Genomic DNA, 23323 nt, shown 5'->3' with positions numbered 1-23323 from the left:
CTTTATTGAGACATTGCTTGAATGGTGATGGTGCTATTCTGCGCATTGCTTTTATTCTGTAAATTTCATATTCCACGGTCAGTCCTAACAAGTCAGTTGTTCTGACTAGGAAGGTTCAGAAATATCTGTCCTCAATAATAGGATCCAATAAATGGAGCCTCCTCCTCCGAGTGTGATGAGTTTCATGAGGTCACCTTGGGTCGTCTTAGAAACTGGAGATGTCTGAAATGAAAGATTTCTTTCTTTCTGTACCTCTGCTTTAAGGCTAGTTGCTTGTCTGCCTATACATTGCCTTGTTTCCATTGTCTTTGTCGACACTGTTTTACAAACGGGATTGACGGTTTTGGAGTCCGTCTGGAGCCAAGGAATTAAATGTAACCATTTAAAGATCTTTTCAGAAGCTCTTATGCCAACAGCCATTAAATGAAAGGGTTGTGAATTATGGGAGACGGGAGCAATCCTTCATGGTCTTTTCTCTCATTATGTGAACCTGCAATACATTTCCCGTTGATGCTACTGAGTGACAATCCATGTGTGGGGGTTGACTATACTTGTTCTAGCTGCTTTCTGCTTGCAATTTATGTGTTGTTTTTATCTGGTGGTGGGACTCTGTAACATGAGGAGAGTGTGCAGGATAGCAATACAGTTAAAGATTTATTTAAAAAAATACAATTTAAATGTAAAAAAAAAAAAGACATTTCTTCTTGCTACGAAATGGCAATAGATGAATAACAAAATATTGTCATACAGATGATTTCCGGCTGCAACTATTAATACACACAAGAAGTTTGGGATTTTTTTTTGTACAAGAAACAGGGGAGTTACTCAGCATTTTCTCTTTTGTGGCAAAGGAAATATGAAACGCACCGTTTAATGCAGCCTCTGTCATATTGTCGAAAACTCAAGATTATTGTACCTGCTATTGTCTCAAGTCTTGAGATGGTACAAACCAAGTTTTAAGTCATTTGGAGCAAGCTTCTATGACAAGGGACCAAAAGAATTACCCTTGTAAATGGGCAAAAATGGGCCAAAATTCGACACTCAAAATAGTGGACTTTTTTGTACATCTTGGGGTGCTACCCATGCCTCTCATTTTTCACTAGCCTAGGATTGGATTTTGTTTATCCACTGCCGGGGCCACTACAGAGCCATTTTGTAATAATTAGGCCCGATATGTGTGCAAGGTTTGGTGAGTTTTTATGTTTGTTTAGGCCGTTAAAAGGGTGATTAACTGTCCCAAATAATAATAATAAATTAATAAATAACATTATTCATTAATTTTCCGTTCGGCTTTAACCTCACAAGGGCCGCGGGATGTGCTGGAGCCTATCCCAGCCATCTTCGGGCAGAAGCAGGGGGACACCGTCTGAACCGGTTGCCAGCCAGTAGCAGGGCACACAGAGACCAACAACCATCGACGGCCACATTCGCACCTTGGGACAATTCAGAGCAGCAGTCCCCAACCTTTTTTGCCCCACTGACCGATTTAATGTCAGGCAATATTTTCAGGGACCGGCCTGTGTGACAGATAAATAACAACAAAATAATATAATATGACCTGCATGAAAACTATGGTATTTTCGAAACATCATAATAAACATGAATCATGACAAAAGGACCGTCTTATCTGGCCGCAACACTCTCTGATCGCGATGGTAACGTTTAAAGTTAAATCCGTATTTTAAGTAGGACTCCAGATATTGTCCATTAAATGTAGCCTTTGTTTTCTTGGAAGTCGTTGGCATCTCTTCTGTCTCCTGGCTGGGCCTATTCCCCTTCCCAAATCAACTTTCCAAAGATGTTTGTTTTTTTTTAACTCATTTTGCTAGCTCCCGGGTTTCATTTCAGCGGTAACCTATCGCGTGACCGAGAAGTGCGCCTTTACCTGCGTGAAGAGTGACATACTGTAGACGGATGTAACGGAGAATCTAGTAATTTTTTTTAAATAAAACATCTTTCACATTCCGAAATGAATAAAACTGAAGTCATGTCAGTTATTTATTCTTTCTGTGCGGCCCGGTACCAAATGACCCACGGACCGGTAGCGGTCCGCGGCCCAGGGATTGGGGACCCCTGATTTAGAGTGTTCCATTAACCTGCCATGGATGTTTTTGTAATGTGGGAGGAAATCGGAGTACCCGGAGAGAACAAACTCCACACAGGAAGGCCGGAGCTGAGATCGAACTCATGACCTCTGCACTGTGAGGTCGATGCGCTAACCACTGGATTATTTATAAGAATAATTTCTTCTATGCAGGCTCCATGGTTGACTGTGTGATGAATGTGACTGTATCTGTCTTCAGATGTGCTCTGAGGGGAAAGTCTGACTTTTGATCCAAAGTCAAGCAAGGGGTGACGGAAGAAGAGGAAATAATGTATTAGAGTCGACTATTTACAAGTCAACTTGATGTAATTTTTGTAACCAGTGTAACATGCTGCAAGAGAGAATCTAAGAATATGATAATTTAACTGATCAACGGCAATATCTCAAATTTGTCTTCTTCCTTCCGGATCAATAACTTTGCCATCTGCCCGGTTGCTTTTGTGAAGGTTTACAGGATACCGAAAACACCCAGGACACCGTAGTAATCGCATTTATGGTCTCCACATTTTTTTCCTAACAGGTTAACTGCATGCAGATACATTTGATTTGAGATATTTCCCAAATGAGCTGTTGGCTGTTTTTTAGTTAGGAAACAAGGACCAAATCAGATCGAAAGAAAATCTGGTTTACTGACAGCCAGTGAGAGGTGCACTCTTAACATTTTTTTCTTGAAGCATGCCCATGAAATGAGCCTTAAAATATTGAAAATATTCTGGGTTAAAAGATCATAGCTCTTCTTTCCCTTACATAGTCTGTAAAGGGATATTAAATTGTACAGCATGTGTCCAAACTGTCAATTAGTACCTCTGGCATCTCAGTGGGTGGCCGTGATGACAATGGACAATTCTTTTTTTTTTTTTTTGGACATAGCTCTGAGTCATGCAAATGTGTTTTGAAGTAGCATTTGTCTTTTTCTCTGAAGGTTCCGTGTGATAAATGACAAAAAAAAGAAAAAAGAAAAACCAACCTTCTGCGGTATCGTTCAGTCGAAGCTCACTTTTAAAGAGACAAACAGGATGTGGCATTACACCCACCACTCAAAGGATATTCCCCACCCTCAAGCCCCCTCACCCTCTCTCCTAATAGCTGAATGGAGCCCGTCCAATATTAAAATGGAACAGTTGGGGCATGCCTCTGGTCAAGACATATCTCTTTCAAACAGAGGACACTAAAAGGATTGATTGAAAGCAATAGGCGGTGCAGTGCATTTCTTTTTCCATTTGTTTTCATTTGGTCTCTTTTCCACTGGGACTGTGCTGAGTAGATTTTTTTTTTATTTTTACCTTTGCTTTGTATTTTGTCTCTGATATTGCTGCTTAGTCTTCTGCCATAGGTGATAATAAAGGATGAATCGCCGTCAGTGGAACGCATTAAAAGTAACATTTCTTTTTTTCTCTTAAAAGACACGGCTATGATGGGCTGGAAAATAAGCTAAAGGAAGTCTTCACTGAAAGAAGCAGCATCTTGCACCAACTCTCCAAGACATCTAAGGAGCTGGACAGCATAAAAGGCAACATTCAGGTTGGGCATTTTTGGTTTGACTGAAAAATATTGCAAAGTACAATGTGTTGGCCACTTTGGATTTTTGTGGAAAAGCAATTGAAAGAGCTCTTTTGTGGGGTTGCAAAAAGTTCAACATGTTAGCAGTCTAAATGGTATTTTACAAATATGTGGACCTTAAATAATTGGAACCAAGACTAAGAAACCAAACTACTATTATTCATTAAAAAAATTATATAGGGCTAAGCCTACAACTGCCAGTGTGTGGCAAACTAAGTTTTTCTGTTTAAAGTACACGGTGACACAAATATTCAAGCCATATATTCAGTAGGTGTGTCATTTGTTGATGCAATAGCATGAAATACAAACTACTACTCAAACAGAGGGCCTCCTGCCTTCCATCCTTTTGGAACATGGCAGGTCCATTGAAGATGGTGGAACCATTTTTTCAACCGCAAGACAATGACTGTGCCACGGCCACGGCCTTAGATTAGGCGTTTCATTTCTCTCTTCACCTTCCGTAACTGTAGTTCAGTGTTTTTCAATAAGTGTATGAAGAGAAAGCGAAACATACAAACATTTGGGTATTTCATAATATATTTTAGAGCATCATTCTTTTGCACAGGGCGGCCCGGAGGTCCAGTGATTAGCGCATCGACCTCACAGTGCAGAGGTACAGGGTTCAATTCCAGCTCCGGCCTCCCTGTGTGGAGTTTGCATGTTCTCCCCGGGCCTGCATGGGTTTTCTCCGAGTACTCCGGTTTCCTCCCACATTCCAAAAACATTTCAATTCAATTCAATTCAATTGTATTTATAGAGCACTTTCGAACAGCCATCGCTGCATACAAAGTGCTGTACATGGAGCAATTTAACATACACAATAAACAGTAAAACAAATCGGTAACAAAGCCGGTAGAAAGCACTGAACAGTAAAACCAAGAACAAATCCAAGTCATGCTGAGAGTCGAATGGCAAAGAATACAAGTGAGTTTTGAGGAGGGATTTGAAGATGGGCAGCGAGGAGGCTTGCCGAATGTTCAGTGGGAGGTCATTCCAGAGAGAAGGACCAGCAACAGAAAAGGCTCGATCCCCTCTGAGCCTCAGTTTAGTTCTTGGTACTTCTAATAATGTCTGGTCCGCAGACCTGAGGCGTGTGTAGGGGCGGATGAGCTCAGAGAGGTAAGGTGGCGCGAGGTCATTTAGAGATTTGAAAACAAATAAGAGGATCTTGAAAATAACTCTAAAATGAATGGGGAGCCAGTGAAGGGATGCCAGAGTAAGAGTTATGTGCTCCCTCTTACGAGTGCCAGTCAAGAGGCGGGCAGCGGCATTCTGGACCAGCTGAAGGCTTAATGGAGAAAAACATGCACCGTAGGTTAATGGAACACTCCACATTGTCCCTTGGTGTGAGTGTGAGCATGGACGGTTGTTCGTCTGTGTGTGCCCTGCGATTGGTTGGAAACTGGTTCAAGGTGTCCCCCGCCTCTGCCCCAAGACAGCTGAGATAGGCTCCAGCACCCCCCGCAACCCCTTGTGAAGATAAGTGGATCGGAAAATGCATGGATGGATGGATTCTTTTGCACAACAGAATATACCTTGTATGGACGTCCTCCTGAGTAATGTCACCCAATGCAATATTTCACTGGAAAAAATTGTGAAAACAAAGATGACCTCAAATGCACATTTTCTTCTCTTATAGCCAACACAGGAAAGAATAGAATTGAGATCAGACCTTTCAAATTGATCCACTTTCTGTGCTTCCCTTCAAATATTATTTTTGACTGATAATTATCATGTAGGTTTTGGAAAACTATCATTCTGACTAAATTGTTGACCAAAGAAATGATAAACGGCCAGCAAAGAGGGTATGTGCGCATAGGTGCGTGCATGTATTTGTGCGTTAGTGTGTCTGTGTGTGCGCGTGTGCGTGCGTGTATGTTGTTCAGAGATGTCCGACGTGTGGCTATCATTATGCTCCTAGGTAGACTTAGACTACTGTACTTTCTTCCTGGGCCCTGTGCCACCATAATGGAGGGGGCAAAGATTGTGTTCGGGGGGAAAAAATATTTGAGAGAAGAACTTAAAACACACACACACACACACACTTTAGAAGACAAGAAATGGGTTGAAGCAGGTTTGAATTAACCAGTGCTTAGATGACTCGCCTTCAGTTTGGGGTTAGTTCATTAAACTTTGCCGGAATGGGGGGATTTATTCTTGATAGTGATACCCACCTCCTCTCTGCAGTATGCTCACCTTCCCCATCTTAAAACAGAAAAAGATTGAGCTGTGCAACCACCTTCAGGATTCAAAACGTTTCCTCGAAACACAACATGTTTTCTATTTGATTTAAATGAAAATGTTATGATATGGTTGGAAGGGAGCTACAGATTTGCATCTGATATTCTAGGTTCCATGAGGTTAACCCTTGCCCTTGGCATGAATAGTACTGGAACATTTGTAGATGAACTCCAAGCAGGAGCACAGTGTAACAGTTGATGAGCACTGCTTTCAAAACAGCAGACCTTGTCTTATTTTTTGCTGTTTGCCAGGCATCAAAGTGTGTATGTGGAGGATGGGGTGATGGAGGTTGTGTCATGTCATGTGTATGTAAATACAAATGTAAAATGGCAATGGTGCACCGGGGCTCCACTCCTGGAAGGGCAGGAGGTAATCATAAATACAAGATAAAATACATTTTGCTGTAAAAGTTCATTAATAAGGTGTCTTTAATCAAATGAAGACTGTGTGAGTACCAATTACACTCACCTTGCAAAAAATACAAAATGGTTTATTGCACCAGGCTCATTCAAAGCCACACATACACTGGGGGTGTCCAAACATTTTGCAAAGACAGACAGATCTGGTGAGGTGAAAATGTTAGTTTAGTGCAGGGGTGCCCAAACTTTTCGGACCAAAGATCTACTTTTCGATCAACTAACCTCACGGGATCTACCCTTACCGACACACACGCACACGTACACATACACACACACGCACACGCACACGTATACGCACACGTACACGCACACGCACACACACGCCATGATGAGAAACAGCCTGAAACTGAGCCATGCAATGCACTTTTGCAGCCTGTTAACTCACACGTACCGTTTTAAAGTGCTTCCCTGGGCCCTCCTAGGTTCCTATTCTTTGCCCGTGCCCTCGGTGAATTGTACACGAAGCAAACTCTGAATGAGAATAATGTCGATAAAAGATAGAGCGCAACAGCTCTGATCACAAGCTGCAATTGCAGACTGCTGAGCGCAAACAACTTCCGGTGACGTCATCACGCGCCACCATAAATTCAAGATTTACCTGCTTTATTTTATTTTTTAAATATTTATGTTGTGAAAAGGAGACTGATAGGATGATTATGGTGCAGCGTACATTAACACAAAAAATATATTACTAACATGTACAAAGACACGCAAATGTTTTTTTTTCTCCTCGACACTCTTCGGATCTACTTGGGACCTGTTTTAGATCTACCGGTAGATCAGGATCGACGTAATGGGCACCCCTGGTTTAGTGCAACTGTTAAAGTACAATATTATTGATGAAACACTCAAAATTACTTCCCAGGTTTCAAGAAAATTTGATACAAGGGGATGTGGTAAGCAGCAGACAGCGAACATTCGCCTCTGAAGCCGTTGTGCTTTCTTTGCTCGCAGTTTCTGTTCAATGCAGGAATACTGCTGCTTTATTCCACCTCGCTGTCATGTAAATCAAGTCGGTAACATGGTATTTAATGATTGTTTCACTGCGGTTACATTCTTCAGCACAAATAAACTTCGCTACACACCATAGGCGAAACCTTGCACATCCACTACAAACCTCTGAATCTATAACATGTATAACAACTGTTGATTAAAATACAGCAGCAAAATAATGTTAGCATTATGAGCTGTTTACAGCTGTATGTAGGGCTGAAACAAGTCCTGGAATAATTCAGGTACCTCTGTTCCAAAAATTGCTCAGGGCATTTTTTTTCTGGGTCGGGTACCCGCTTATTTCCATGCATCCACCAATGTAGTGAGAAGGTCAACTTCAAAATAAACCTGACCTTAACCTTATAACATACGGGCATCCCACATTCCAAAAACATGCACCGTAGGTTAATTGAACGGTCTAAATTGTCCCGAGATGTGCCTTGCGATTGGCTGGCCACCACAATCCAACCCTGCCTGCTGCCCGAAGACAGCTGGGAGAGGCTCCAGCACACCCGTCACTCTCGTGAGGATAAGCGGATAAGAAAATGGATGCATGGACACTTAAAACATTTCATTTGTTTTCTCAAATGTTTTCTCTTAAAATTAATGATGCAATAGACTCATGTTGTAATTCTTGAACCCACACTCAAAGTGACAAGGTGGGTAAATTTACACAGTGAAGTAAGCAAACCATTTGCTGTGACAGGTTTACTTTGCCTAGTTTGGCTTTTGCAAGACAATACTCCATTTTATTTATTTATAAAACACCTAATCAGTCCATTACTCATTCGTTGCTTATCGATCAAATTAACATTTGGACTTCAAGCAGCAGGATAACAGATGAACTTTTTGGCTTATTCGACCTGGCTTGCAACGTGGTTGCACAACACACACAACTACCCCCGCGGTTGTAGCTGGCATTGTATTGCACGTTTTTCACGCTTTAGTGGGTGTCCATGTGTGGACATTTCAGCATCGTGCAGGTGCCTTGCCGTAGCTAACTGTTACCTAACTGAATAAGCATGCAATGTGGGCCATCAACACACTGAATTCAGATATAGATGTGGAACTGTTTGTTTTGTTATTATTTTCATTTTCCTCCTCTGAGGTGAAACACATCCCATTCAGGATTGTTTGTTTGTTTGTTTATTGAACATAAAACATATATACAGTAATAATTTGACAGAAAATAAGGTAGATAAAAAAAGTAAAAAGAAAGAAATCAATCTTCATTCAACACAGTTATTATGTTCAAGGGAGTAGGAAGAAGTAAAAAACTTATCTAGTCCTACCCCGTAGCGTCGGTGGAGCGTTGGGTTCTTAGTCTTATTTCTGTTATGTGAGTTGTTGACTTAGCTTTTCTATCAAAATAATTATGAAAAACTGCAAAAACAGGTAGGTGGTCACTTATGTCATAAATGAGAAGTCCACTTTCCATTTTATGATCAATCTTATTTATAAATATGTTATCTATTAATGTGGCCGTGTCAACTGTTATTCTGCTAGGTTCAGGATTACTGGGAAAAAGCTGTTGCTGTACATAGTATTCATGAAGTCGGTTGTTTTTTTGTGTCCATTTGGGTTTAATAAGTCAATGTTAAAGTCACCACATATTATTCGTGTTTTCTTATCGTTGTTGTAACTGAGCATATCTGTTAGTTTTTTATTGAATGTGTCAATACATGATCCTGGTGTCCTATAGATGCAACCTATGATGATATTTGATGCCTTTTTATTATGTATTTCAATGGTTAGACATTCCATTAGGTTTTCTATTGTGTTTGTCAATCTCTCGATTTTACTGCATTTAAGTGCTTTGTCTACATATATTGCAACCCCCCCTCCTTTTTTGTTTTCCCTATTAGTTGCAAACATTTCATAACCTTCTATTTCCATTTCAGTTGTTTTATCTTCATCAAGCCAAGTTTCTGATATGGCAATTATTTTAAATTTATTGAATTTAGTCAGGTATTCTTTGATTTTTGTGAAGTTTTTATAGAGACTTCTACTGTTTAAGTGTATTACTGAAAGTGCATTTTCCAATTTTATATTAGTGTTGAATTGTTCATCCAGGTAATAGTCAGTTTGTTACCCTTTGTATGTTCTGGAAGAAGTTGTTGTCTGGGTCCAAATTGTTCTCGGGATCGAATGGCTTATAGTCAATATCTTCAAAGGGTTGGAAGTCCATGTTTTTGGGATGTGAATTTCCCGCTCCCACGCGGTCGTCGCTGGCTCCCTCGCGGTCGTCGTTGGTTCCCTCGCTGTCGTCGCTCGCTCTCTCGCCGTCATCACTGGCTCCCTCGCGGTTGCTGGCTGGACGTCTCCTGGGTCCCTCGTGGTCGCTGGCTCCCTTGCGGTCGTCGCCGACTCCCTCACGCTCGCTGGCTGGCTGCCTCCCGGCTCTCTCACGCGCGCTGGCTGGTTGTCTCCCGGCTCCCTCAGGCTCGCTGTCTCCCGGCTCCCTCGCGGTCACTGGCTCCCCTGCAGTCGTCGCTGGTTTCCTCTCGGTCGTCTCTGGCTAGTTTGCTGTAGTCTTGCACTTGAAAAGGGACATCCCGTGGTCCATGTTACTTCTCTTCTCAGTCACGATATGTGCATGTACACTTTTGATGCAAATCATCGTATTTGAATTTGTCCATGTCATCATTGTATTTAGAACATCTTCTGTCACGTTCCGTACGAAGCAGGAAAAGGGAACTGCTTCGTACGTAACGGAGAAAACGAAAACAAGCGGATCCCCGAAATAGCAGACACCGACAAGGACTTTGTAAAAACAATATTTATTACAAACAAAAATCCCGCCTAATAAACAACAGAAAACGCTGGTCAAAGAACGATAGCCAGGAAAGGAAAAACGCAACAACAGAAAACGCTGGTAAAAAACGAGAACCAGGAAAATAAGAAAACACGACAACAGAAAACGCTTGCAAAAACCGGCAAGGAACGTATGTTAATACAAATACTAGATCGAACACGATAATATAATGATTCCCTTGGGACGACGAAAATGTAACTAACCGCGAATGGTATCGAACAATTTGTGAAACATGGGCAACAGCAGTGGCACGGCATGTAATACTCCGGCAATGGGTCGACCGTCGGAGCGCCTAGATGTAGCAGGTGCAATCACTGACAAATAGGCAGCAGGTGGCAGAGGTGAACGCGTGCCACCTGCTGCCGAATAGGGAACATGACATCTTCACACCATGCCTGTGCGCACATAACAAGGGATAGCCTTCAAAACAAACGTCAAATACACATCTTTTACCCGAGATGCACCACGCGTTGTAACTGCAGTCATTTCTAAAATCAAAAATAATAATTTTCACAATACCAACTTAAATCTGCAATTTGCTACTGAAGTGACCAATGTCCAAAGTGTGAAGGACAATGGACAGATGGAACTGCCAATTTAGAGCAAACATTTTTCAACTAGGCTATGTCATTCGAACGTACAACTATGTTTTACACCCGTATAAGTCAATAGCCAGTGGCATTAGGGGGGGGGGGGGTGCTATGTTTTTACCATTTAAGCTCCATTATATACATTCTAAGGAGTTTACCAATACGTTGGAACGACTGCAGTGGGTTCGAATGACTTTTCAATGACTTCACATACTCAATTCAAATGACTATACAGTAGGTACAAACGATATAGTCTAGTCCAAAATGTTGACTCCACATTGACATTTCCAGGCTTCCACTTCTTGACACTTTAACCCTCTTCCAGTTCAAGTGCATGTATGTGGAGACAGACAGTAGGAATCAATTCGCTGTCTCTGTGTGTCCGAAGTTGTACCTCAACAAGCAGAGTTTGCGAGTACCGGTAATACTAACTACTCGCGCATCTGGAAAAGCCATAAAAGCACTTGCATTTCCAGGTTAATCCAATGTTTATAATTTTTTTTGTATCCATCAAGTACACATACAAGTTACAAAACATTTCCTGACATTTACAAAAGCCTCCATTGAACAATGAACCATTGCGAATATTTGCGAAGGCAGTGGGCGGCGGGGTGGTTGACTCTGAAGCGCAGCGGTACGGAACTCCGGTTCCTCGAGAGCCACATCCTGCCTGTTTTGGATCTTTCTCGACTTCAACACACCTGATTCAAACGATCAGCTCATCAGCAAGCTCTCTCAAAGCCTGACATGATCATGGTCAATTGAATCAGGTGTGTTGCATTAGGGAGAGCTCGAAAACATGCAGGATATGACTCTCAAGGAACCGGGGTTCCCTACCCCTGGTTTAGCGCATCGGCAAGCATGCCGCTTGGTGAACAAAATCAGCGAAGTGACAATCCCCCGATCCTAGTAAGGAAAGTGTTATAGAAGATAAAATGCAACTTTTATAAAGCTGCAATCAAGTTCACTGTTATCTCCTGTGGCATGTTCCATGATGGTGGTTCAAACTTCTAAATTTTGTGAGCGGCGTCGTTTCAGAAAATGTGGGTCAGATTCCAAATTGTACACCAAATGACTTTGGAGTCAAAACACGTTTCCTCCTCCACTTGCATAGCTCAAAAGGGCTTTGACTGATTTAATATTCATTTGTCAACAGTGCCTGCCTCATTCCTGAACATAAATGTAAATGAGGGGCCGTTGGGGACAGGGAAGAAGGGAAAAGCATCCCTGTACCACCAATGGAAATGGGATTTGCGGGAATGCAATTTTAATTGCCATAGAATTTACCTTCAAGCGCGTTTTAAAATAAGCAATATCATTTTGGAGTCCTATTACTCTCTTCCAGATTCATAGCAACCAAAAATATCTTGTCAAATAATTAGAGACTTGACTAATCCAGAATAACCCATCAGGTAGGTTCTTAGGGACTTGGAAAAATAATTCAATACAATTAAAATTCCGCGCTTCTCCCTTTACCCCTTGTTAGGATTGGTTCAGACATCATAGCTAGATTGTTGGAAGCTACATACTTTTTTTTTCTGGGGCATCATCAACAACATTGGAACATCTGCTGCATAATTCCTTGTTAATGGAATTCATCTCAATTATTTTAAGATTCATCTTTTTTTTTGTGTTGCCACTACTAAGTATTCAAGGATCACCTTGCTTCAAACTTTGTTTTTTGAAAAAAACAGCGTAACCCCTTTGACAAAGTGTTCTTGCTTGCCCGAACACTCATGGGGAGGTCATTGTTTAATATGCAAAATTCTCTTTGTGACTTTCTCTTTTAGTCATTGAAAAACGATGACTCAGTTGCCAAGAAGGACGTACAAAGGATTTTGGAGCTCAGCCACAAACAAAGGTAAGGACACCAGCACTCCTCCTCTTTAGATTTGAATTTCAAGTTTGAAAACATTTGCAACAAATATATAAAAGTCGCATTTTATAGTCCAAAATTGGGAAATTGTTCATCAATCACTTCACAACCAAATCAATTAATCTTTTAACAGCAGTGTTGTCTTGTGAATCCACATACACCAGAATGCAAGTGTACTATTTTGAATCCAACCGTATACTGTGTGTGAAATAAGAGACCCATGCCATTCCTGGGTTGGCAATCTATCTTTTTGCAAGCGAGCTGGAAAACTGTTTACCTGAAGGTTTCCTCCAGTTTGGATTGTCTGATTAATGTTGTGTGTAATGAGACTGTTAATGATTAGGAATCATCTGCGGCACTCTTTGCTCTCTGAAATGTCAGACTGATTAAAGTCCAGTCTTCTACATACAGTACATCGATAACCAATCGATAGCCTATCGCCAACGCATGGCAGTGTTCACGTGATGAAGCTAAGAACCATGGAGAGCAGCACTTTGTTGTTGCTTAGTGTTGCTTACCAAGCACTGAGCCACAACTTTCGTAGCAAGTGTTATTAATCTGCCCGTGGAGTCCGATTTGTGCTAAGTGTAATTATTAGCTGGTTCCATCGTGACAGAAGACGGTATGATAAATCACAAGTCACTTATTTTTGACACCTACTCCATACTGTGATTCTTTGACTCTATACTGATGGATTACTCTAAGGGGGTTTCTTTAGAAGATTTCGACTTTTTGACACCTATTTGGCCTCTTTTGTCATATCCGTACCTCTGCGTTAACCTCACAGTCACTGTGCCCTTTCCTGTCCATGTGGGCGCTTTTTGATTTTGTTTGTAGAAGTGCTTTCCAAGGAAGGGACACAAGAGATGAGAATAAAAATGAAATGCCAAAGCAGTCGTGGGTGGCTGTTCCCTGAAAAGGAAATAATTTTCAAGAATTTTTGGCAATGCCCAAAGACCACTGGCATTTAAAAGAATTGGGCGGCTGTTCCAAAGACATTCTTTCAACACAAACAATGCAAATGGATTTTTATGTTTTTTTTTGTTTTGTTTTTTTTACCTCCAAAGACATTGCTAGTTTACTCTGCCGCTGGCTGACTATGCTTGTTGTGTAAAGCTGTCCTTAGAAGCATCAAATAGTTGTACTGTATGTCTTGATTTTATATTATGATCACAGTTTTAAGTCTCCAGTCAAAGTGTACGGTATTACTTTTGCAATATGGTAGCATGAGCATCAAACGGCAAGGGAACACCCGTAGCTATATTTAGATTCATTATCACTCGCATTAAAAAACATAATGAACATAGCATGAAGTCTGTAGAGTGTTCCAAATGCTCAACGGGAAGTGCATTACGAAACACGATGAATACTTCATACTACGCCATCGCCTTGTCCGTGTGGATCTCAAGTCAAATGGCCTTAATAGCATTTGCATTTGGCAAGGCTCCTTTAATTAAAAATAACTTTAATATGATTTGGGACTAACAAGCCACAGGAGAGATTGGATGTAATAATGCACTTGATTTGGAAGCCATTAGGAGAATAGATGGCAAAACAAAGGTTCTGACATTGCAGCAGAGAAATGCAGCAATTTAATGAAAAAATAGCATAACCAAGGGATGACTAATTGAACAAGTTCAGTTCAAGTTGTTCAACATCTCTTCATTCAGAAAGTGCCAAGCGCAAAACATAATGTTTGCATTATTCATCCCCAAAATGGAAATGAGACAACAAATGTTGATGTACTCAGAACAAAGTCACAAAGAGACGATATATTTCCCAAGTCTTCGATTTGCAAAATTTAAAATCACAACATGTATTCATTATTTATGTTCACCAACTGCCTTGCAGCTGTAATTGTGACTCGCGCTCATGTAAAACGTATGACATTTGCTTGTGGCATGGGAAAATAAATAAATAAATAAAACATTCACAAGCTACACACAAGACTGTATGAGCAAACATTTTGTCGAGCATTGCACTTCGGAATATCGCCATACACTGCTAGTCTAAGTTGCTCAGAATGTGTGGAAAGTGTGCTAACAGTTTCTCTTTTGCTTCACGATTGACAGAGACGAGATGAAGTCCCTCCAGGCTGCCTTGCAGAAGCAGCTGGATGAGGCAAACGACAGAGCCGAGAAGCAGCAGGCCACAGTAAGACAGACTTGACCTGACCATCAACATCCGGTCGTTTCGAACCTGTCCTGTCACCTGTCACGCGGGCCCCTCGCTGACCCGGGCTTATTAGCCAGGAGTGCTTTCTGTCAGCTCCTTCACTCAACACTTGACACTCTTAGAAAATGGCAAGAGAAAGTGGTCTGTCCCCTTCATTCAATCCCCAACTAAAGATTAATAAAACCGGAGCACAATAGCCCAGTGGTGAGTGTGGTTGCCTCTCAGCAACAAAGTTGGTCGACTTGGGCATTTCTGGATGGGGTTTGCATGCTCTTTGTGCGTTTATCTTAAGAATAATAATGCATTTATTTTGAAAGCGCTTTTCATCGTACTCACAGACACTTTATAAGAGTTTAAAACACGGGATAAAAACGTACACTTAAAGCCAAGCATACATGACTTAAAACATCCATCCATCCATCCATCCATCCATCATCTACCGCTTATCCGGGGCCGGGTCGCGGGGGCAACAGCTTTAGCAGGGAATCCCAGACTTCCCTCTCCCTAGCTACTTCTTCCAGCTCTCCCCGGGGGATCCCGAGACGTTCCCAGGCCAGCTGGGTGACATAGTCTCTCCAGCGTGTCCTGGGTCTTCCTCGGGGTCTCCTCCCGGTGGGACATGCCCGGAACACCTCACCAGGGAGGCGCTCAGGAGGCATCCGAATCAGATGCCCAAGCCACCTCATCTGGCTCCTCTCGATGTGGAGGAGAAGCGGCTCGACTCTGAGCCCCTCCCGGATGACCGAGCTTCTCACCTTATCTCTAAGGGAGAGCCCGGACACCCTGCGGAGAAAACTCATTTCGGGATCTCGTTCTTTCGGTCACGACCCATAGCTCGTGACCATAGATGAGGGTTGGAACGTAGATCGACCGGTAAATTGAGAGCTTCGCCCTTTGGCTCAGCTCCTTCTTCACCACGACAGACCGATACAACGTCCGCATCACAGCAGACGCTGCACCGATCCGCCTGTCGATCTCCCGCTCCCTCCTGCCCCCACTCGTGAACAAGACCCCAAGATACTTGAACTCCTCCACTTGGGGCAAGATCTCCTCCCGGACCCGGAGGGGACACTCCACCCTTTTCCGACTGAGGACCATGGTTTCAGATTTGGAGGTGCTGATCTTCATCCCAACCGCTTCACACTCGGCTGCGAAATGCTCCAGTGAGAGTTGGAGAGCCCTGTTTGAAGGAGCCAACAGCACCACATCATCTGCAAAAAGCAGGGATGCAATACTGAGGCCCCCAAAACGGATCCCCTCAACGCTTCGGCTGCGCCTAGAAATTCTGTCCATAAAGGTTATGAACAGAATCGGCGACAAAGGGCAGCCTTGGCGGAGTCCTACCCCCACTGGAAACGATTCCGACTTACTGCCGGCAATGCGAACCAAACTCTGACATCGGTGGTATAGTGACCGAACCGCCCGTATCAGGGGGTTCGGTACCCCATACCCATGAAGCACCCCCCACAGAACTCCCCGAGGGACACGGTCAAACGCCTTCTCCAAGTCCACAAAACACATGTAGACTGGTTGGGCGAATTCCCACATACCCTCGAGGACCCTGCTAAGGGTGTACAGCTGGTCCACTGTTCCACGGCCGGGACGAAAACCACACTGCTCCTCCTCAATCTGAGGCTCGACTTCCTGACGGACCCTCCTCTCCAGCACCCCTGAATAGACCTTACCAGGGAGGCTGAGGAGTGTGATCCCTCTGTAGTTGGAACACACCCTCCGGTCCCCCTTGTTAAAAAGAGGGACTACCACCCCGGTCTGCCAATCCAGAGGCACTCTCCCTGTTGACCACGCGATGTTGCAGAGGCGTGTCAACCAGGACAGCCCCACAACATCCAGAGCCTTGAGGAACTCCGGGCGGATCTCATCCACCCCTGGGGCCTTGCCACCGAGGAGCTTTTTAACCACATCGGTGACTTCAACCACAGAGATAGGAGAGCCCACCTCAGAGTCCCCAGGCTCTGCTTCCTCCAAGGAAAGCGTGTTGGTGGAGTTGAGGAGGTCTTCGAAGTACTCTGCCCACCGGTTCACAACGTCCCGAGTCGAAGTTAGCAGCGCCCCATCCCCACTGTACACAGTGTTAGTGGTGCACTGCTTCCCCCTCCTGAGACGTCGGATGGTGGACCAGAATTTCCTCGAAGCTGTCCGGAAGTTGGCTTCCATGGCCTCACCGAACTCTTCCCACGCTCTGGTTTTTGCCTCGGCGACCACCGAAGCTGCGTTCCGTTTGGCCAGTCGATACCCGTCAGCTGCCTCTGGGGTCCCACAGGCCATAAAGGCTCGATAGGACTCCTTCTTCAGCTTGACGGCATCCCTTACTGCTGGTGTCCACCAGCGAGTACGGGGGTTGCCGCCACGACAGGCACCAACCACCTTACCGCCACAACTCAGATTGGCCGCCTCTATTGTTGAGGTGGTCCACTCGGGCTCAATGTCCCCCGCCTCCCCCGGAACATGGGAAAAGCTCTGTCGGAGGTGGGAGTTGAAACTCCTTCTGACAGGAGATTCCGCCAGACGCTCCCAACAAACCCTCACAATACGTTTGGGTCTGCCAGGACGGACCGGCATCTTCCCCCACCATCGGAGCCTACTCACCACCATGTGGTGATCAGTTGACAGCTCCGCCCCTCTCTTCACCCGAGTGTCCAGAACATGCGGCCGCAAATCCGATGATACAACTACAAAGTCGATCATCGAACTGCGGCCTAGGGTGTCCTGGTGCCAAGTGCACATATGGACACCCTTATGTTTGAACAAGGTGTTCGTTATGGACAATCCGTGGCGAGCACAGAAGTCCAATAACAAAACACCACTCGAGTTCTGATCGGGGGGCCGTTCCTCCCAATCACGCCCCTCCAGGTCTCACTGTCATTGCCCACGTGAGCATTGGGGACTTCAATGCAGAACAAGGGAGTCCCCAGCAGGAGTACTCTCCAGCACACCCTCCAAGGACTCCAAAAAGGGTGGGTATGCTGAGCTGCTGTTTGGTGCATATGCACAAACAACAGTCAGGACCCGTCCACCCACCCGAAGGCGGAGGGAGGCAACCCTCTCGTCTACCGGTGTGAACCCCAATGTACAGGCACTGAGCCGGGGGGCAATGAGTATGCCCACACCTGCTCTGCGCCTCTCACCGTGAGCAACTCCAGAGTGGAAGAGAGTCCAACCCCTCTCGAGAGAACTGGTACCAGAACCCAGGCTGTGTGTGGAGGCAAGTCCGACTATATCCAGTCGGAAATTCTCTGCCTCACACACCAGCTCGGGCTCCTTCCCTGCCAGAGAGGTGACATTCCATGTCCCAAGAGCTAGCTTCTGCAGCCGAGGATCGGACCGCCAGGGTCCCCGCCTTTGGCTGCCGCTCAGCTCACATTGCACCCGACCCCTTTGGCCCCTCTCATGGGTGGTGAGCCCATGGGAAGGGGGACCCACGTTGCCTCTTCGGGCTGTGCCCGGCCGGGCCCCATGGGTGTAGGCCCGGCCACCAGGCGCTTGCCAACGAGCCCCACCTCCAGGCCTGGCTCCAGAGGGGCCAGGCCTGGAGGGAAACCTTGATCCATATATTTTTCTCATCATAAGGGTCTTTGAGCCGTGCTTTGTCTGGCCCCTCACCTAGAACCTGTTTGCCATGGGTGACCCTGCCAGGGGCATAAAGCCCCAGACAACTTAGCTCCTAGGATCATTGGGACACACAAACCCCTCCACCACGGTAAGGTGACGACTCACGGAGGGGTGACTTAAAACAAACACATTTAAAAGAAGAAAGACAAAGCAAAAAATGGGTAAAAGAGATTAAAAGGTGTTAAAAGCATTGCAAAAAAGGTGAGTTTGAAGAAATGATTTGAAGAATTGAAGGTCAGTACAGTACGGATGTGTTGTGGTCGAGCGTTCCAGAGGGTGGGGGCGGCGACAGAGAAGGCTCAGTCCCCCCAGGTTTTGAGCCTGGTCACGAGGATGGCGAAGAGATTTGTCTTTGAGGAGCGGAGGGTGCGGGAAGAGTGTATGGGTGAACGGAGAGGCAGGAGGGCGCCTCATTGTGAAGGGGGAGTAGGAGGAGTTTCAACTGAATCCGCTAGGGAACGGGGAGCCAGTGGAGGTTTTTAAGGACGGGGGTGATGTGATCACGAGTGAGGGTGTGGGTGAGAAGGTGGGCGGCGGCGTTCTAGATGTACTGCAGTTTATTGAGGAGTTTGGAGGTTGTACTGTAGAGCATGCTATTGCAGTCGTTAAGGTGGGAGGTGATGAAGGCGTAGATGAGCGTTTTGAGCGGCGTTGAAAGAAAGTGAGGGGCGGAGGCAAGATCTCTTGGCTGCTCAGGTTCCTCTGACAGCAAAGGGAAAAAAACTAAAAGTCGGTGAACACCAACCTTTCAAGTAGGCTCGACATAAAGATAAATACATTATTCACTCAAGCCAAATCAAACACAGTTAAAACATTTTGTGATTTTCAATTGAAGTTGAAGTGTGTTGCAGATGCAGTAACATAGATCAACATAATTCATCGTGCATTACTACTTGTTGTGAGTCATAACATTTTAACGAAAGGATGTCAGAGACATGTATTTTACACCTGAAAACTGCTTTCAATTGCAGGGGCAGAAAAAGTCTCCTTTAATATCGACTCACTTATCGAAGCAAACAAGCAGGATGTTGATAAAGCAAAAGGGCTGTCTACTACCTGTTAATAGCTTTTTAAAAGTTTTTTCCAGTTTTTATGCTAAGCAAAAATCTTCAAAGTCTGTGTGTAACCCACAAACACTCGCACTCTTATCTGCTGCTTCAGGTGCGGTCAATCACAGTAAACTATGAGTGACAACCAATCTGGCAGAGGATTTACCCAGGTTGCCCTAATTCTCATTCTGGCTGGTGACGTGGAATAGAATCACGGTCTGCAATTGGCAAATTTCTCACCATAATCACATGCTAACGTGACGGCCGTGTCACTAGTCAACGACACTTGCCTGGTAATTGACCAGCCGTGAACACAGCAAGCGGCTGCCAACCCGTTGGCTTGGCTTCACTTGCCTTATAAGTAGACAACCTACAATTAGCACAACCCAGTAAGACTGAGAAGCCTGAAGCATTAGAACAAGATGCATTCATTGAGGTTATTAAGAACAAGAAATTCTCCACTGTTTCATAATGTCAAGATGATGCGGATGAAGCACTTAATCACTTCAATTCTGCTTTTCTTGACTCTTGATAATGTGGTCCATCAAAAATGATCAGAGAAGTGGATAAAAGAGGGCATACTTTGGCTCACATGTGAAAGGAATAATAGTGTTGAATTTATAATAACAGGAAAGACTTCTCAGAGTTTCACAAGAAATGAAAGGATTTCTAAAGTGACCAAATCAGTGAAAAAAGTCTTGGATGCCTAAAATTATGAAGTCAAATCCAAACCCAATCATTTTAGGCTTGCTATTAATGGTGTGGTAACATCTGATAACAAAGAGGATGTGGAACATCTACATTCCCATTTTGCTACAATTGCGAAGCAGCTGGTGGATAAACTCCCTCAACCCATAAAGGCCTGTGGGATGGAAATCTCAATCATTTTTACTGTCAAAAGGAGCCAGGCACGTTTGAACTCTTGTGCTTCCAAAGAGGGGCCTGTTTATAAGCTAATTTGTGGCCTAAATCCCACCAAAGGCACTGGGCCAGACCTCCAGGAGGTTTCTCAGAGATGCTGAAAACGCAATTACTGTTTTTGTCAACTTTCAGATTAGTTTAAATCTAATGACACAGACAGTCCTGAGGGAATTTAGCAAAGCAAGAGTGATTCCTTTATGACTAAAGGGCACTAAAAGTGATCCACATATTGTAATTATAGACTGATATCAATTGCGAGTGCCTTGTCGAAAATAATGGAAACGCAAGTAAAAAAAACGATGAATTAGTTCTTTTTTTAAATTCATCAAATAACTTTTTTTTTTTTTTTAATTTCCATCTGATTTTAGGAAAGCACACTCAACAGAGACATGCTTAATGTCAGGAAGGAGATTGATAAATTCTGTATGGTCATGTTGGATTTACAAAACGCATTTGATGCACTTGATCATACCAACTTCGCTAATTTTAAAGCTACAGCTTTTCCTGATATGTGAATTAACTGGGTTAGCTCGTACATGGTGAGCTGTTCTCAAAGTGGAAGTGAGTGGCACTCTTCCAAGCGAAATAACTCTGGGATGGGTAGTGCCACAGGGAAGCATACTTGGGCATTTATTTTGTCTTTTATGTTATCATGATTTTAAAACCGCTGTCTCTTATGATCTCCTTTTGTGCCGATGACTTGGTCTTGATGGTTGATCGTTCAAAGAAATTGGTAGTTGAGGTCACTCTGAGCTCTGAGTTGCAGAGGAGATGTGATTGGCGAGCTGCAAACAGGCTTTCACTCCCACCTGGGCAAGACAGAAGCCCTTATTTTTGGCAGTAAAATCAGGCTGGGAAAGTCACCAGGTTTTGAGGTCCAAATAGGAATCATTAAATCCACAGAGAAAATAAATTAACTTGGATGCCTGTTACATAACAGAGTTGCTGATGGTGTCGTGGCACACTCGCCTGACTCGTGTGGGATCCCACACATGGTGTAGGCCACCTTCCACCCAAAGTCAGCCATTTCAAATCAGTGAACCCTCCTCATCCTGGCAAGGTCATTTGTTCAGAGCCACTTTAATTACGCTGGCCATCACCTGGTGTTCCCGTCCCTCGTGAATTTTATAGAATAAACCGCAGACCGCTGCTGAGAACAAGCTCGTTAGATGGGGAGAGGCATTCACAAAAGTGTGCATAAAGTGTGCATAAATCATACTATCAACTACAAAATTCCCAGACAAAATATAGGATTTATCAATTTGTACTTGTGCATGAGGACATTCGTAAATTCACGCACAGCTCTGACCGTGTGTACAAATGAAGCAGGTTGTGCGTGAGTGTGACGCTTTAGATCATTTGAAATTTATCAACACGCATTACTTACGAGTGTATGTACAACCGATCTGCATAGTTGATCAATACGGATTAGGGGGTTTTTTTTGTACTTTCGAACATGCTAAATTTAAAATGACAAAGGATATGTTCTACGAAGAGGCCCCAGAAATCTGAGCACTTAAAAAAAAAACTATACTGGTTACTAGTAGAGAAACACACAATTTACCTGAAAATGCTGATCACTTTTTAAATCATTTCAAATTATTTTTCTCACGTCAGTAAGACTCGTCTGCACTCTACCAGAGGTAGTTCAACAGACTTAGTCCCATGTAAATTCAAATCCGTTATGGGTAAAAACTGTTTTACGAATAGCCCTTAAACGCTTGACACAAAGCAATAGTTAAATATACAATTTTTTTTGTAATTATCTAATTAATACACTTTTAAGTTTTTAAGCATGATTGCCATTGCACTGCTACTCCTATGACTTCAAAATCTTCCTTTTGCACTTCAAATAAAAATGAATGTACAGATATAGCTTTCACTTGTGTTGATTGAACGCTTGAAACACATTAGATTTGCTGATCATATGATGCTGCCTTTTTATGTCTTTATTTCTCCTGCTGTGTGATGCGGACAACAATGGGAACACGTCCTTGGGCTTTATTGTGTTTCTATCCTCCGCGATGTCCATCTGAGTCATGGAAGGTTTTGTTTGTACTGTCTTCTGTGCTATCACCTAATAAATTCAAACCATGAATCAATCAATCAAACTAATAACGCACCATTCCGTATAATTTCATGAGGGTATTAATATGCAAGCCGATTGCAATCACCCTATGAACACTTGGTGTGTATCATCTACTAAATGCTTTTTAGGCTGAATAAATGATTAACGAGCGTTGATTTAATCACAAACATGAACGTGTTTGGTGAATCTCGTTCAAATTCAGCTAACCAATGGGAGCAGTTATTACCGTCATCTGATATGTGCCCGTGGTCCACGGCCAAAGGAAAACAAATGTTCCTCAGTTGTAAAAGAGTGAATTGGGGGAAAGGTATCAAATAAGTACTTTTGAGGGCATCATTACACGAGTGACAAGCGCATGTTGCCCTAACCATACAAAGATGTTATTTTATTTTCAGTGTACCCTGAAATGATGTCAACATTGTTTATTTTCTAAGCCTTAGTTCAACATGCTTTGAATGTTAGGTGCGTCCATAAGGCTGATGGATTGAAACATTATTCGATGGCAACAACTGTATAAAATAACCATCAACGATTCACCGTGCAGGGCAGAATACTGTGGGGATTTTCCATTTATACCCCTAAAAATAATACGCCTACTATTTATGCTTGTTCAGGGGGTGATAATGCACACTATGAAATTGCAATGAAAATCTTTGAACACCTGCTTTCTACATGCAGTAGATCAGGTAGATGACAGCACAGCGCACAGGATTTCTCTGATTTGAGTGTACAATCAACCCAAACTTCACCAATTTTTTGAGTTTGACATTTATGCTTATTAAATTGTATTTCCGTAATTTCTTGAAAATTGCACTTTGTTGTTGTTTTTTTTAAATCATCCAAAATCAGGTATACGTGGGT

The 23323-nt window shown here is 43.4% G+C and overlaps 1 protein-coding gene across 1 annotated transcript in view; it reads left to right on the top strand.

The window, feature by feature from the left end:
* Window positions 1-23323, top strand: part of luzp2 (leucine zipper protein 2) — a 145773-nt gene that overhangs the window by 64482 nt on the left and 57968 nt on the right. The window contains exons 2-4 of the mRNA XM_086108157.1: window positions 3508-3625; window positions 12513-12583; window positions 14671-14752. Of these exons, the coding sequence (XP_085964283.1) occupies window positions 3508-3625; window positions 12513-12583; window positions 14671-14752 (271 nt within the window). The remainder of the gene's footprint in view (window positions 1-3507; window positions 3626-12512; window positions 12584-14670; window positions 14753-23323) is intronic.

This window comes from Hippocampus guttulatus, chromosome 3, assembly GCF_054856545.1.
Source record: "Hippocampus guttulatus isolate MCC_2025c chromosome 3, RoL_Hgut_1.0, whole genome shotgun sequence".
Lineage (NCBI taxonomy): Eukaryota > Metazoa > Chordata > Actinopteri > Syngnathiformes > Syngnathidae > Hippocampus > Hippocampus guttulatus.
Note: the sequence above shows the minus strand (reverse complement) of the source record. Positions and strands in the feature narration are given on the sequence as shown.